We start from the raw sequence: 14249 nt of genomic DNA on the forward strand, positions 1-14249 counted from the left end.
ATGGGCACCTGTAATTTTAGCTACCCAGGAGGCTGAGGCAGGAGAATCACTTGAGCCCAGGAGGCAGAGGTTGCAGTGAGCAGAGACTGCGCCATTGCACTCCAGCCTGGGCAATAGAGTGAGACTCCATCTCAAAAAAAAAAAAAAACAAAAAAATTAGCATTTATGAAATTCTGAAATTTTGAACTATGAAATTTCTACATCATCTAAGTGCCCTCTTGGCAATCTTTCACATCCTCTCATGGCATCTGATCCAGAAGGCTCAAACCTGATCTGAGTACTAGTGTGTTTCTCCTACTCACTTCTGTTTCTATTAACTAGTAAGTGTAGTAATGAAAGCCAATATTAGGGGCAAATTTTACATGACTTTCTTCTCAAACCTGGACCTTTATTGAACCTCTGCCTCCCTTTTTCATTAATACGACAGTATGTATCTTAACGAGTTCCTCTAAGAATTAAATGGATCAGTAGATATAAAGAAAGCACCTAGCAAAAGGGCTATTACAAAATAAATGCCCAACTGTTACCGTTACTGTTTTGAATTCTAGTTTCCTTACCCCTTAACATACATTTTTCAGTTATACAGAAGTTGAATATTTCCCTGGAGATTGCCAAAATTCTCTAAACAGTTTCAAGAGATCTGTCCTTGGCCGGGCGCAGTGGCTCAAGCCTGTAATCCCAGCACTTTGGGAGGCCGAGATGGGCGGATCACGAGGTCAGGAGATCGAGACCATCCTGGCTAACACGGTGAAACCCCGTCTCTACTAAAAAATACAAAAAACTAGCCGGACGAGGTGGCGGGCGCCTGTAGTCCCAGCTGCTCCGGAGGCTGAGGCAGGAGAATGGCGTAAACCTGGGAGGTGGAGCTTGCAGTGAGCTGAGATCCGGCCACTGCACTCCAGCCTGGGCGACAGAGCTAGACTCCGTCTCAAAAAAAAAAGATCTGTCCTTTTCTTCACCTACACACAAGAAAGTACTAATCATCACACACAGGTTACCTAAGCCACCTGACCTTACCTACCATTAGCTGTCGCTGTACCATCTAACTAAAATGTACAGATACATACTTGAGGCCGGGTGCAGTGGCTCATGCCTGCAATTGCAGCACTTTGGGAGGCCAAGGCGGGCGAATCATCTGAGGTCAGGAGTTTGAGACCAGCCTGGCCAACATGGAGAAACCCCGTTTCTACTAAAAACACAAAAATTAGCCGGGCATGGTGGTACGCACCTGTAGTCCCAGCTACTCGGGAGGCTGAGGCAGGAGAATTGCTTGAACCTGGGAGGCAGAGGTTGCAGTGAGCCAAGATCCAGCCACTACACTCCAGCCTGGGCGACAGAGTGAGACTCTGTCTCAAAATTAAAAAAAAAAAAAAAACAGATACATACTTGAACCCTGAAAACTTTTTCAGTAGCAATTAGACCTTCTCTCATTTACAGCATTGTAAAATCCATTGCTTTGCTTTTAGCTACACTGTGTGCCCCAATATCATCAAACGGCATTTGGCCTTCTCTTTACAGAGTGAAAAGGCACATTAGAGATCTTAAATATGCCAGTAGTAGATCAATGGGCAGTGTGTCATTCAGAATACGGTATTCTGTGATGGTTTTCTAGTCTCAGTGACAATGTTTATGGCCAGGTACGGTGGCTCACACCTATAATCCCAGCACTTGGGGAGGCCAACCCAAGGTGGGCAGATCATTTCAGGTCAGGAGTTCAAGATCAGCCTGACCAATGTGGTGAAAGCCTGTCTGCACTAAAAATAAAAAAAATTAGCCAGGTGTGGTGGCATACCCCTGTAATCTCCGCTACCCAGGAGATAGAGGTTGCAGTGAGCAGAGATTGTGCCACTGCACTCCAGTCTGGATGACAGAGTGAGACTCCATCTCAAAAATAAAAATACAAAATTAGGCATGATGTTGTGTACCTGCACTCAGGGGACTGAGGTGGGAGGATTGCCTGAGCCTGAGACTGAGGGTAGTGGGAATAGGCTTTAGTGTTTAATGGGGATGGAGTGTCAGTTGGGGAAGGTGAAAAAGTTATAGAGATGGATGGTGGTAAAGATTGTACATAATATAAATAATTGACCGCTTCAGAAAGGTCATGGAAAAGTGGAGTTAAGAGATAAAAATATAAACTTTATTTCTCAACATAAGCTCCATCAACTTCAAGACACTTTTATAAGCAATGATAAAAGCCATTTAGTCCATCCCCAAAGAACTGAGCGTCCTGGGAGTTTAACCATTTCAAACTGTTTTTTTCATTATTGACCAAAAGAAATTGGTACTCTTTAAAGATTTTTTTAAGATTAAGAAGCAAAAAGAAGTCAGAAGGAGCCAAATCAGTACTGTAAGCTGGATGCCTATTGATTTCCCATGGGAACTCTTGCAGAATTGCCCTTGTCTGATGAGAGGAATGAGCAAGAGCGTTGTCATGGTGGAGGACTCCTCTCTGGTGAAGCTTTCCCGGGCATTTTTCTCCTAAAGCTTTGACTTTGATCGAACACTCATGATCAGATGTTATCGTTTGTTGGCTTTCCAAAAACTCAACAAACAAAATGCCTTGAGCATCCCAAAAAACTGTTGCCATGACCTTTACTCTTGACCAATCTACTTTTCCTTTCACTGGATCACTTGACCACTTTCACCTCTTAGCACCCTTTTTTTCTGAGACAATATCTGACTCTGTTGCCCAGGCTAGAGTGCAGTGGCATGGTGTTGCCTCACTGTAGCCTCAACCTCCCTAGTAGCTGGGACTACAGACACATGCTATCATGCCCTGCTAAATTGCTTTGATTGTGCTTTGTCTTCAGGATTGTACTGGTAAAGTCATGTTTCAGTTCCCATTGCAGTTCTTTGAAGAACTGCTTTAGGACCTTGATCCTACTTGTCTAGACTTTCCATCAAAAGCTCTGATGTTGTCTACAGCTGATCTAGGTGCAAAGGGTTTTAACAGCCATTGAGTGGAAAGCTTGCTCAATTTTAATTTTTCAGTCAGAATTTTGTAAACTGAGCCAGTTGAAATGACCACAGTGTTGACTATTGTTTCTGCTTTTGTCAGTCCTCTTGAATTGGCAAAAACAAGATGAATTTTTCCCTCATAAATTAATGTGGAGGGCATGATGTTCAACATAGTCTCAACCTTTCCTGAAACAATTTATCCAGCTGGGCATCATCGTTCATGCCTATAATCCTACCACTTTGGGAGGCTGAGGCTGGCAGACCACTGGAGCCTAGGAGTTTGAGACCAGCCTGGGCGATATGGCAAAACCCCATATCTACAAAAAAAAAAAAAAAAAAAAAAAAAAAAATTAGCCAGGTGTCTGGTGTGTGCCTATAGTCCTGGCTACTTCAGAGGCTGAGGTGAGAGGATCACCTGAGCCTGGGAGGTCAAGGCTACAGTGAGCCATGATCATGCCACTCCTCCCTACACCCTAGCCTGATTGACAGAGGATATACCCTGTCATACACACACATACACAAAATTTACCAGTTTAAGCTACCGATTTCTTTGGGGCATTGTCCCATAAACTTTTCCTAAAGCATCAGTGATTTCACCATTCTTCTACCCAAGCTTCACCAGACATTTGATGCTTTTCTTGCTTCAATTTCAGCAGAATTCCTATTGCTCTGATAGGGACTCTCTTCAAACATTTTTGTGTTTTTTGGGGGGTTTTTTTTTTGTTTTTTTTTTTTTGAGTCAGAGTTTCACTCTTGTTGCCCAGGCTGGAGAGCAATGGCACAATCTCAGCTCACTGCAACCTCCACCTCCTAGGTTCAAGCGATTCTCCTGCCTCCGTCTCCCTAGTATCTGGGATTACAGGCACCCGCCACCACACCCAGCTAATTTTATTTTATTTTATTTTATTTTTTTTAGTAGAGATGGGGTTTCACTATGTTGGCCAGGCTGGTCTTAAACTCCTTGACCTCAGGCGAACTACCCACCTCGGCCTCCCAAAGTGCTGGGATTACAGGCGTGAGCCACCATGCCCGGTCTCTTCACAACTTTTTTGAGAGACCAGTCTCACTCTGTCACTGAGGCTGGAGTGCAGTGGCAACATCATGGCTCACTTTGTTCTATGAGAGTACTGAGGCTCAAGCAGTCCTCTTGCCTCAGTTTCCCAAGTAGCTGGGACCATAGGTGTGCACCACCATGGCTGGCTAATTTCTTTTTAAATCTTTTGGGTCTTGCTCTGTTGCCCAGGCTGGTCTCAAACTCCTGGACTCAAGCAGTCTTCCTGCCCCAGCCCTCAAACTTTTCAAACATTTTCAGTGCCTCATACTAGATCCTGTTGAGACATAACAAGTTAGTATGAGTATATTTTGGTGCAAAAAAAAATTTTTTTTGAAATCCATGCATTATTATTTCATAACATTCATTTTCCATGAACTTTTTGAAGATCCCTTATATTCTTGTTTTTGGGTTTTTGTTTTGTTTTTGAAATGGAGTCTTGGTCTGACACCCATGCTGGAGTACAATGGGGAGATCTCAGCTCACTGTACCCTCTGCCTCCTGGGTTCAAGGATTCTCGTGCCTCATCCTCCTGAGCAGCTGGGACTGCAGATGTGTACCACCACGCCCGGCTAATTTTTGTTTTTGTAGTAGAGACGGGTTTCACCATGTTGGGCAGCCAGACTCCTAATTTTTTTTTTTTTTTTTTTTTTGAGACGGAGTTTCGCTCTTGTTGCCTATGCTGGAGTGCAATGGTGTGTGATCTTGGCTCACCGCAACCTTCGCCTCCCAGTTCAAGCGATTCTCCTGCCTCAGCCTCAGCCTCAGCCTCAGCCTCCCTAGTAGCTGAGATTACAGGCACGCACCACCAACCCTGGCTAATTTTGTATTTTTAGTAGAGACGGGGTTTCTCCCTGTTGGTCAGGCTGGTCTTGAACTCCCCACCTCAGGTGATCCGCCTGCCTCGGCCTCCCAAAGTGCTGGGATTGCAGGCGTGAGCCATCACGCCAGTCCCTTTATCTTCTTAATGCCATTAAACTCTATACTTAAAAATTGTTAAAATGATAAATTGTATTTGATATATATTTTATCACAATTTTAAAACTTAGTGTGTTAAAAAACAGCTAACAGTAATATAGTGCTTATTATAAGCCAAGCTCAATAATAAGCTCTTTGTTTGTTAACCCATTGTATCCTTAAAACAACTCGATGGCTGGGCACGGTGGCTCACACCTGTAATCCCAGCACTTTGGGAGGCCAAGGTGGGCAGATCATGAGGTCAGGAGTTCAAGACCAGCCTGACCAATATGGTGAAACCCCCTCTCTACTAAAAATACAAAATTTAGCCGGGCATGGTGGCACGTGCCTCTAATCCCAGCTACTCAGAAGGCTGAGGCAGAAGAATTGCTTAAACAGGAGGCGGAGGTTGCAGTGAGCCAAGATTGCACCATGTACTCCAACCTGGATGACAGAACAAGACTCCATCTCAAAAAACAAAAACAACTCTATGTGGCTTAGTACTGTCATTCTCTCCAGTACTGTCATTTCCTCCTCAAAGTGTAGGAAACCCAGGTATAAAGGGCTATATAGCTTTTGATCCCTTATATAAATGGGATTATAGGCGTGAGCCATTGCACTCGGCTGAACACAGTTTTAGTAACTAAGTAAAAACAGTAGTTTATTTGAAATAATCACCAGTTAAATTAGACCAACTCTACTCATCTTTTTCACCTCTTTTGGTAGTATATGCGAAGAAAATCCTTGCATTTTAGGGTCAGAGAGGAAAACCAAGAGATAGATCAGATGTTTTTGAAAGTGGCATACTTTAATTGAATGTAACACCCAATGCCAAGAACAAGACTGGGGTGAAAATTAGTTCAAATGGGCTGGGCATGGTGGCTCACACCTTTAATCCCAGCACTTTGGGAAGCCTAGGTGGGCAGATCACTTGAGGTCGGGAGTTTGAGACCAGCCTGGCCAACATGGTGAAACCCTGTCTCTACTAAAAATACAAAAATTAGCTAGGCGTGGTGGCACACACCTGTAATTCCAGCTACTCAGAAGGCTGAGGCAGGAGAATCACTTAAAACTGGGAGGCGGAGGTTGCAGTGATCCAAGATCATGCCAGTGCACTCCAGCCTGGTCAACAGAGTGAGACTTTGTCTCAAAAAAGTGAAAATTAACAAAAATTAGTTCAAATGATATTTGGTACTATAACAAGACCCTGTCTCTACAAAAAATTTAAAAAGAAATTAGCCAGGCGTGGTGGTATTCACCTGTGTGGTCCCAGCTACTTGGGATGCTGTGGCAGGAGGATTGTTTGAGCCTTAGTATTCACAGCTCCAGTGGGCCATGATGGTGCCACTGTACTCCAGCCTGAGTGATAGGTGCCTGGCATCTGTATTAGTAGTGACAGTAGGAAATGTTTTATGAGCAGATATCTGACCTGCCAACATCCATTATGAAGCAAGTACCACACTATATGAGCGGTAAGGAAATGAAGACCTGAAAGGACTTTGCTTAGGTCACTTGGCTAGTGCTACACAGGGCATGGCTTAAGATCCCAGCATGTCACTTATTATCTGGTCTGCCTCACATACTGCTCACAGCAGTAGCTGCAGCTGTGTTTCTCCTCTAATTTATTAATTTATGTAGTATTTGGAAATTTTTTTTTTTTTTTTGAGATGGAGTCTCGCTCTCTCGCCCAGGCTGCAGTGCAGTGACTCCATCTCAGCTCATTGCAAGCTCCACCTCCTGGGCTCACACCACTCTCCTGCCTCAGCCTCCCAAGTAGCTGGGACTACAAGTGCCCGCCACCACGCCCAGCTAATTTTTTGTATTTTTAGTGGAGACAGGATTTCACCATGTTAACCAGGATGGTCTCGATCTCCTGACCTGGTGATTCGCCCACCTTGGCCTCTCAAAGTGCTGGGATTATAGGCGTGAGCCACCGTGCCTGGCCGGAAATTTCTTTTCTTTTCTTTCTTTCTTTTTTTTTTTAGATGGAGTCACCCAGGCTGGAGTGTAGTGGCGCAATCTTGGCTCACTGCAACCTCTACCTCCTGGATTCAAGCAATTTTTCTGCCTCAGCCTCTCTAGTAGCTAGAACTACAGGTGTGTGCCACCACACCAGCTAATTTTTGTATTTTTGTAGAGATGGGGTTTCACCATATTGGTCAGGCTGGTCTTTATCTCCTGACCTCATGATCCACCCACCTCAGCCTCCCAAAGTGTTAGGATTACGGTGTGAACCACCATGCCCAGCCTCAGTTGATGTTTTGAATGTCCTTCAGTTGAATGGTCAAAATCCTGAAAGTGCTAACTATTTTTATTTCATGTGGAACTGCAGCTTCCACCTTGCTACAAGATTCTAAACATAGCTCTCATAAACTGCTAGTATTCCCTGTGAGTGATTTGACATTCCACCTGCATTTTCGTGAGACCTGGTGAGGATCATCCTGTTCAGGTTTTATATCATTACAGTTTCCACCAACTAACTGGTAAGAGAAGACATAGAGGTGCCAAACCTGAGAGCGGTCAAACACATTACTGAGCTACAGATGAACCTAGGATGATAGAATCAGCTCTCCTTAAGGGCCTTACATTATGGAGTCTGATGTGGATTGCTGCACTAAGTTCAGCCCTGGGTTTTGCTTGATAAATAAGGCCTGGCACCCTTGTGCTTCTCTCTGTGTCTGCATTCTAACTCCAGATGCCCAATTTATCAGTCTTATTTTTCCTTGCATGACTCTCCACTTTTCACTTGCTTTATTTTTCACTTCCCACATGATCATTTTCCTGCTCTGATCACAACTCTGCAGTAATACCTTAAAAGAGCTTACCTCCTAACTTCACTCCAGTCATCTATAGGTGCTCTTTTGTCGATCTGAGTACAGAATCCCCCCCAGAGGGGTACTTCACACCAGCACCACCTCCAGAAAGCTTGTCCAGTTGTTTTACTTGGTATTTGCTATCATATTTTATGATTAATCATTAATTAGCGAAAATCGGCCGGGCGCGGTGACTCAAGCCTGTAATCCCAGCACTTTGGGAGGCCGAGACGGGCGGATCACGAGGTCAGAAGATCGAGACCATCCTGGCTAACACGGTGAAACCCCATCTCTACTAAAAATACAAAAAGTTAGCTGGGCGAGGTGGCCGGCGCCTGTGGTCCCAGCTACTCGGGAGGCTGAGGCAGGAGAATGGCGTGAACCCAGGAGGCGGAGGTTGCAGTGAGCTGAGATCCGGCCACTGCACTCCAGTCCGGGCGACAGAGCAAGACTCCGTCTCAAAAAAAAAAAAATTAGCGAAAATCATTTTTGAGGCCCTAGTATATGCCAACTACAGTTTACACTTTAGGTTTGTTAACTTCATTTCATCTTCAGCTCTTTTACATAGATTTCTGATGTGTTAAGCTTCTAGAGCCATTTTAATACCACAGCCATAACTTCTAATATGTGGCAAGTGCTAACCCTTGCAGAATTCCTCTTACTAGGTTTTTACTCACAACATTAGGGTCAATAATGTTTATTTTTAGCTTGATTCCTGCCTATATGGTTCAAGGATACTTTATTCCACCAAAACAGAGAGAGGATACGCAAAATCCTACTGGCCTCAGTTTTAGCTGGGAGTTGATGCTGAGGGTTTTAACTTGTAAAGTTAACATTAGAATTTTTAGATCAGATTTTTGTGGTAAATGTATTCTCTCAGCTATTTGCTTGTATGTGGGTTTCAGTAAGTAGTCCTGTTTATGTTTTGGGCTGCATTTGGACTTGTTAGTAATTTTGCAAAAATTCATTTAGTTCACCCAATAAAACCAATAAAAATCAGCCATTTTCACTGTGGTCAGGGAACAGTCAACAGTATTAGCTGGACATTAGTGCTGGGTCTCTGGGTTTCGGGTGAAGGAATGGTCATTTCAGTAGTTTAGTTCAGTTGTTTTTCCTCTTTGTGTTAAGGCTATCATTCAAAGGGCAAACAGTTAATGTTTTGAATTGAAAATATGTTCTGAATAGATTTGCTGATTCTTGAGTATGTTTTGCTTACAGTTAAGGCCAAATTCTTCCTTGAAGATGAGCTTGTCAATAAACATCAGTGGAAAAATAACCCGAAATTTGTGACTTCTGAGGAATCTGAATTTAAACAGAATATCTGTAGGATAACAGACTGTGGGTTTCTAGTCTTTGGATTAACATGTTTTGTTTAGCATGCTTAGTGTGGGGGAGTGTTCAGGGATCTTAGAATTTGTTTTTCTTAAAGCAAAGAATTTACTGAGTTTTTGCGCTCATCTGTATATTGAAGTTTCCTCCCATCATGTGGGTTCATATCTCAAAATTAACCCCTAAGTATATATCCTCAAGTGTGTATCCTCATGTGTTAAACAGCTGTATATTAGTTCAGTATGAATTTTTTTTAGTAACAAGTGAATTTTTCTCAAAATAACATGAAATTTTTCAGAAGCCAAGTGCTCTCAGTGATGGCAATTCATCTTGGTACATCTTGGTACATAGAATCAAGTCCAAGAGGCTCTTCCAGTGACCTGGGTCTTTCACAAGTCTGTGAGAGCAGCCCAGGAAATACAGAGGACTCAGGGCTAGGAAAGGGAAGCTTCCTGAAGGTGTAGCAGGCAGCTTGTAAATAATTCTTTGGCCGGTATGGTGGTTCACGCCTGTAATCTCAGCACTTTGAGAGGCCAAGGCAGGCTGATCATGAGGTCAAGAGTTCAAGACCAGCCTGGCCAACATAGTGAAACCCCATCTCTACTTAAAATACAAAAATTAGCCGCACTTGGGGGCGCACACCTATAGTTCCAGCTACTCAAGAGACCGAGGCAGAAGAATCACTTGAACCTGGGAGGTGGAGGTTGTGGTAAGCTGAGATCATGCCACTGCACTCCAGCCTGGGCAATAGAGCAAGACTCTGCCTCAAAAAAAAAAAAAAGGAAAAAAAAAAAAGCTTTAATAGCATATTGTTAAAATTGCTTCAAATAGTATAACAAATTAATAGTCTCTGTATGAATTATAATAATCACTAATAGTCTCTGTATGAATTGTAATAATCACTTAGCTCTTTTGGCATTGTTACCTTTGTAAAATATGTACATAGTAAAGGAGTTTGGGAATATATCTTTCTTTCTCTTTTAGGTGTAAAATTTATTGAAAAGGAGACAGTCTTACTACTGATCAGGCTGATTAAAAATGTAGAATGGGCCAGGCATGGTGGCTCACGCCTGTAATCCCAGCACTTTGGGAGGCCGAGGCAGGCAGATCATGAGGTCTGGAGTTCAAGACCGTCCTGGCCAACATGGTGAAACCCTGTCTCTACTAAAAATACAAAAAATGAGCCGGGCGTAGTGGCACACACCTGTAGTCCCAGCTACTCGGGAGGCTGAGGCAGGAGAATCGCATGAACCTGGGAGGCGGAGCTTGCAGTGAGCCCAGATCACACCACTGCACTCCAGCCTGGCAACAGAGCAAGACTCCATCTCAAAAAACTAAATAAATAAATAAATAAAAATAAAAATGTGGAATGAATTAGGCAAGTTGGGCTGCTAATGCCTTGCCGCTGAATTGAACAGCCACAGACAAACCAGAATGCACTTCTCAGGGCAAAAGAACAAATCTTGGTGAAGCCAGACCCAACATGCTCGTTCCTTTTCTCCAATCGCGTCTATTAGATGAGTTCCTCCTCCTCCCAAAGAGGAGCAGGTGAGAGGAGTTGAGAAAGAGGCCATGTCCCACTCTCCTGTGCTTCCAGGGATCAGAATTTCTCTCCCTATTAGGGAAATGTGATGGGGGAATTCCTCCTTATCTCTTTAAAAAAAAAAAAAAAAAAAAACAACGCTGATTTTTCCTCCTGGTTTTGTTGGGGTGTTTTTAGTATGCTAAAAACGTATGTTTACCCAGCTCAGGAGTCTCAGAAGTTATTTTGCTACTTATAAATTCATTTTGTCATAGTGTCATAAATAGCTTTTATTGTTGTAAGCAAATAGGGCATTGGATAGCAGTACTGTCATTGAAAACAAAAACTCCTTTATTGGTGTTTTGTTTTTATATAGTTTAGGGAAAGGCGCTTTAAACCAAGTTTCAGGTGAAAAAATGAAAAAACTTTTTAAGGATTTTAGATAACATGCCAAGCACAGTGACTCATGCCTGTAATCCCCGTAGTGAATCTGAGAAGCATAGTGAATTCCCAGATCGCTTGAGCTCAGGAGTTGAAGACCAGCCTGGGCAACATAATGAGACCCTGTGTCTGTACAAATAATTTAAAAATTAGCCAACGATGGTGGTGTTTGCCTATAGTCCTAGCAATCGGGGAGGCTCAGGCTGGACACTGAGCGTGGAGGACTACTTGACCCCAGGAGTTGGGGCTGAGTGAGCCATGATCGGACCACTGCACTAAAGCCTGAGTGACAGAGTGAGACCCTGATGCATACGTTTAAAAAAAAAAAATTATTATATAACTATAGAAATGAAATCATTTTAGTTTGGTTTATATCTTCTCCACATCTTTTCTAACTGTGCATTCTATTCTTATCCCTAAGGTAAAAACGCATTCGCAGAGGGAGAAAATGAAGGCCAAACAGAAGCAGGCTCCAGCTTCTGCAAAAACTTGGATTCACAAATGTCCCTGAACAGAAAATGAAGCTCACTTCAGAACACACACTCTCTGCCTTGAAAACTACAGAAACTATTACTTCCTTTTCACATGACCACAAGTCCTCTGATGGAAATGTACAGCAGAAACTCTTGAGAGAGAGGCTAAAAGCAACTCTGTTCTCACCCTTCCCCTAGACTTTTCTTATGAAAAGTCAATAATTAAGCAAATTGCTTAACACTTGGTTCCAGTTCCTGCCTATCTGGAGTTTAAATGCGTAATACACCATTAATTTCCACGCTGCAGTTTTTATTTTAAAGAAAGTAACAAGATGTCTTTACACTGACACTGAAAATTCATCCATTTTAGAGCCAGGAAGTCCCATGTTACACAGGAAAAAATAGAAGTCTACTGAATTAATTTTTTAAAAGAAAAGAGATCAGATTAAATATTTCTTTGTTTTTCCTTTTGGAAACTTTTATGTATAATTCTTTCTGCCTGCCTACTTTTCTGCAAAAATGAGATGTACAGATTTCGGTTCCCTGCTATGAAAAGTGATGTGGTGGCAATTTTATAAATGTTGCTTTCTGATTTTTATCAGAGTGAGAAAATAATTAAAATTATTGGTTTGCAAGTAGTAAACAGTTCATATTTTGATTTCCCCTCAGTTTAATATAATTTGCAATAAGTGTACATATTGTTGTTTGTTTCATAAAGCATATCACTTTAAAATGGTTTTTACTCCTGTGATTATGTTGGAATATTTGGAATTTTAAAGGAGTAAAGACTGTCCAGCATTTGGTTTTATAATGTTTGTCACCAGATTTTTATTAATGTAAAAAAAGAAAAGTCAATTTTTAAAAAATAGTTGGACTTTGGCAGCTTTGTAAGGAAAGTTGGAGGTGTTTTAGGATTGCTATCAATTTTCAGCATTGTGCTACTGGGAAATAAGTGTTTTGCTTTTGTCTGATGGTCTGGGCTCATTTTTATGTTTATTTTAGAAAACTTGCATCAATATATTATGTCTCGGCATTGTTCAGCATAGGTAATGTGTGCACTTTTTGTGTACACATAATCATATTTAAGTTTTTTGCATAAAATAAATGCTTCTAGATGTCATGGCAGTCTTTTTAATCTTTTTATCATATGCTTTCTTGTGAATTTTTTCATGTTAAAGAGCTAAAGTCATAACATGATTACAGTCAACTCTCCATTATCTATATAAAATAGTGACTATGCCTCAGGTTTTTAATTTTAATGATAAACTTAGAACAAAATAACGAAGGCATGTAAGACCTGATTCTGGAAGAACGTGAAATTTGTCTTTTCTCATGTCCAGAGTTCTATCCTGCCCTCATTGTCCACTGTAGCGTCATCTGCAAAGCCCTAGCAGAATGTGCTCACTCCATTTCCTTACACATTCCTAGCATGGGTCAGAGGAAACGGCATTTGTGTTATAACTTGGTCTTGATAGGCTGTGGTGTACATGGGAAGTAAAACAATGAAGTGTATCAAAGGTGGATGTTTCTGTTAGAGTGAAGTTTGAGAGTAAATGTCACTTATGTTTCTCATAGATAATCAAGAGTTGGCTGTGTATTGATTGAAAGATGGGTAATTATTTTAAATATGCATATACACACATTTAGGTATCAAGATGCTTAGGGAACAATGGATACCAATGATAGAAAATGATACCTTACAGGGGCAGAAAAAGCCCTACTCTTCCTTATTGCCTCTTCAGAACCCTTTAGAAAGTATAAAATATCGCCTCCAACATGCTGAAAAAGAGTATCTATGCATAAGCATCGGAGAAGTCCCTCAAGCAGTCAGTAGGTGTGTTCTACTTAGAAAGAGTTTAAAGTTCTCTTAGCATCAGACAACTTGATTCCTAAGGTTTCCAATGTGTCACCAACAAAAAGTGCATTGATAGGGACCTTTGTCTCTTCCTCCCTTTGATTAATTGCCCGGCGTCAGTTTACTAGATTACCAAGAGTTACATCATATTGAACAAAATGTAGCAGAACTATCTGCGTCAATACATTCTTGTTTAGATTTTTGCAGGAGAGGAGTTACTCAAAAGGATCTGGTCTTTGTCTGATGTAAATGGCCCACCCCAATTCTGTAACATGATGCAAGTGTCTGGCACTAAGGGAAGCAAGAGCAGGATTGTAGAAAGATCAAGCTGATGGGGAGGGACTTGTTTATGGGAATTTTTTTAGTTTTCCTTTTTGAAGGAAAACATAAAAATCCCTTAGGAATTTGGTATTCACATCTCAGAGAACTACAACACAAAAGTGCAGACTTATATTTGAGAATTAATGTTAACCCTTTGTGTCTAGTTTGAAGCTTCTTGTATTTGTCTAAAACTACAAGCCAGAATTTTGTATCTCCTTTGATAAAAAGTGTGTATAATGTAAAGTAGTTTTGCATATTCTTGTGCTGCACATGGGCTGAATTTTTAAATTTTTTTTAAAAACTTGAAGCAGAACCTTGTAATTTGTGTAAATGACAAGTGTAAAATCCTACCATAAAATGCTAAAAATATGCACTGTTTCAAATAAAACTAAGAAATGCAGCATTATATAGTAGTGTGGAGCCCTGAATATTCATGTACCCCTGGTATGTCACAAGTTGATAGAATGTCTCTGCATATTTTCTATTGAGATGCTGGAGTCTGAATATCCTTTTTTTTTTTTTTTTTTTT

At 41.5% G+C, this 14249-nt stretch overlaps 1 protein-coding gene across 1 annotated transcript in view; it reads left to right on the forward strand.

Annotated features, from left to right (window-relative positions):
* Window positions 1–14126, forward strand: part of PDS5A (PDS5 cohesin associated factor A) — a 173565-nt gene extending 159439 nt beyond the window's left edge. Inside the window, exon 32 of the mRNA XM_011949083.1 lies at window positions 11493–14126. Coding sequence (XP_011804473.1) covers window positions 11493–11496 — 4 coding nt within the window. The 3' untranslated portion in view covers window positions 11497–14126. The remainder of the gene's footprint in view (window positions 1–11492) is intronic.
* Window positions 14127–14249: the final 123 nt, after the last annotated feature.

This window comes from Colobus angolensis, unplaced genomic scaffold (assembly GCF_000951035.1).
Source record: "Colobus angolensis palliatus isolate OR3802 unplaced genomic scaffold, Cang.pa_1.0 Scaffold29, whole genome shotgun sequence".
Taxonomy (NCBI): domain Eukaryota; kingdom Metazoa; phylum Chordata; class Mammalia; order Primates; family Cercopithecidae; genus Colobus; species Colobus angolensis.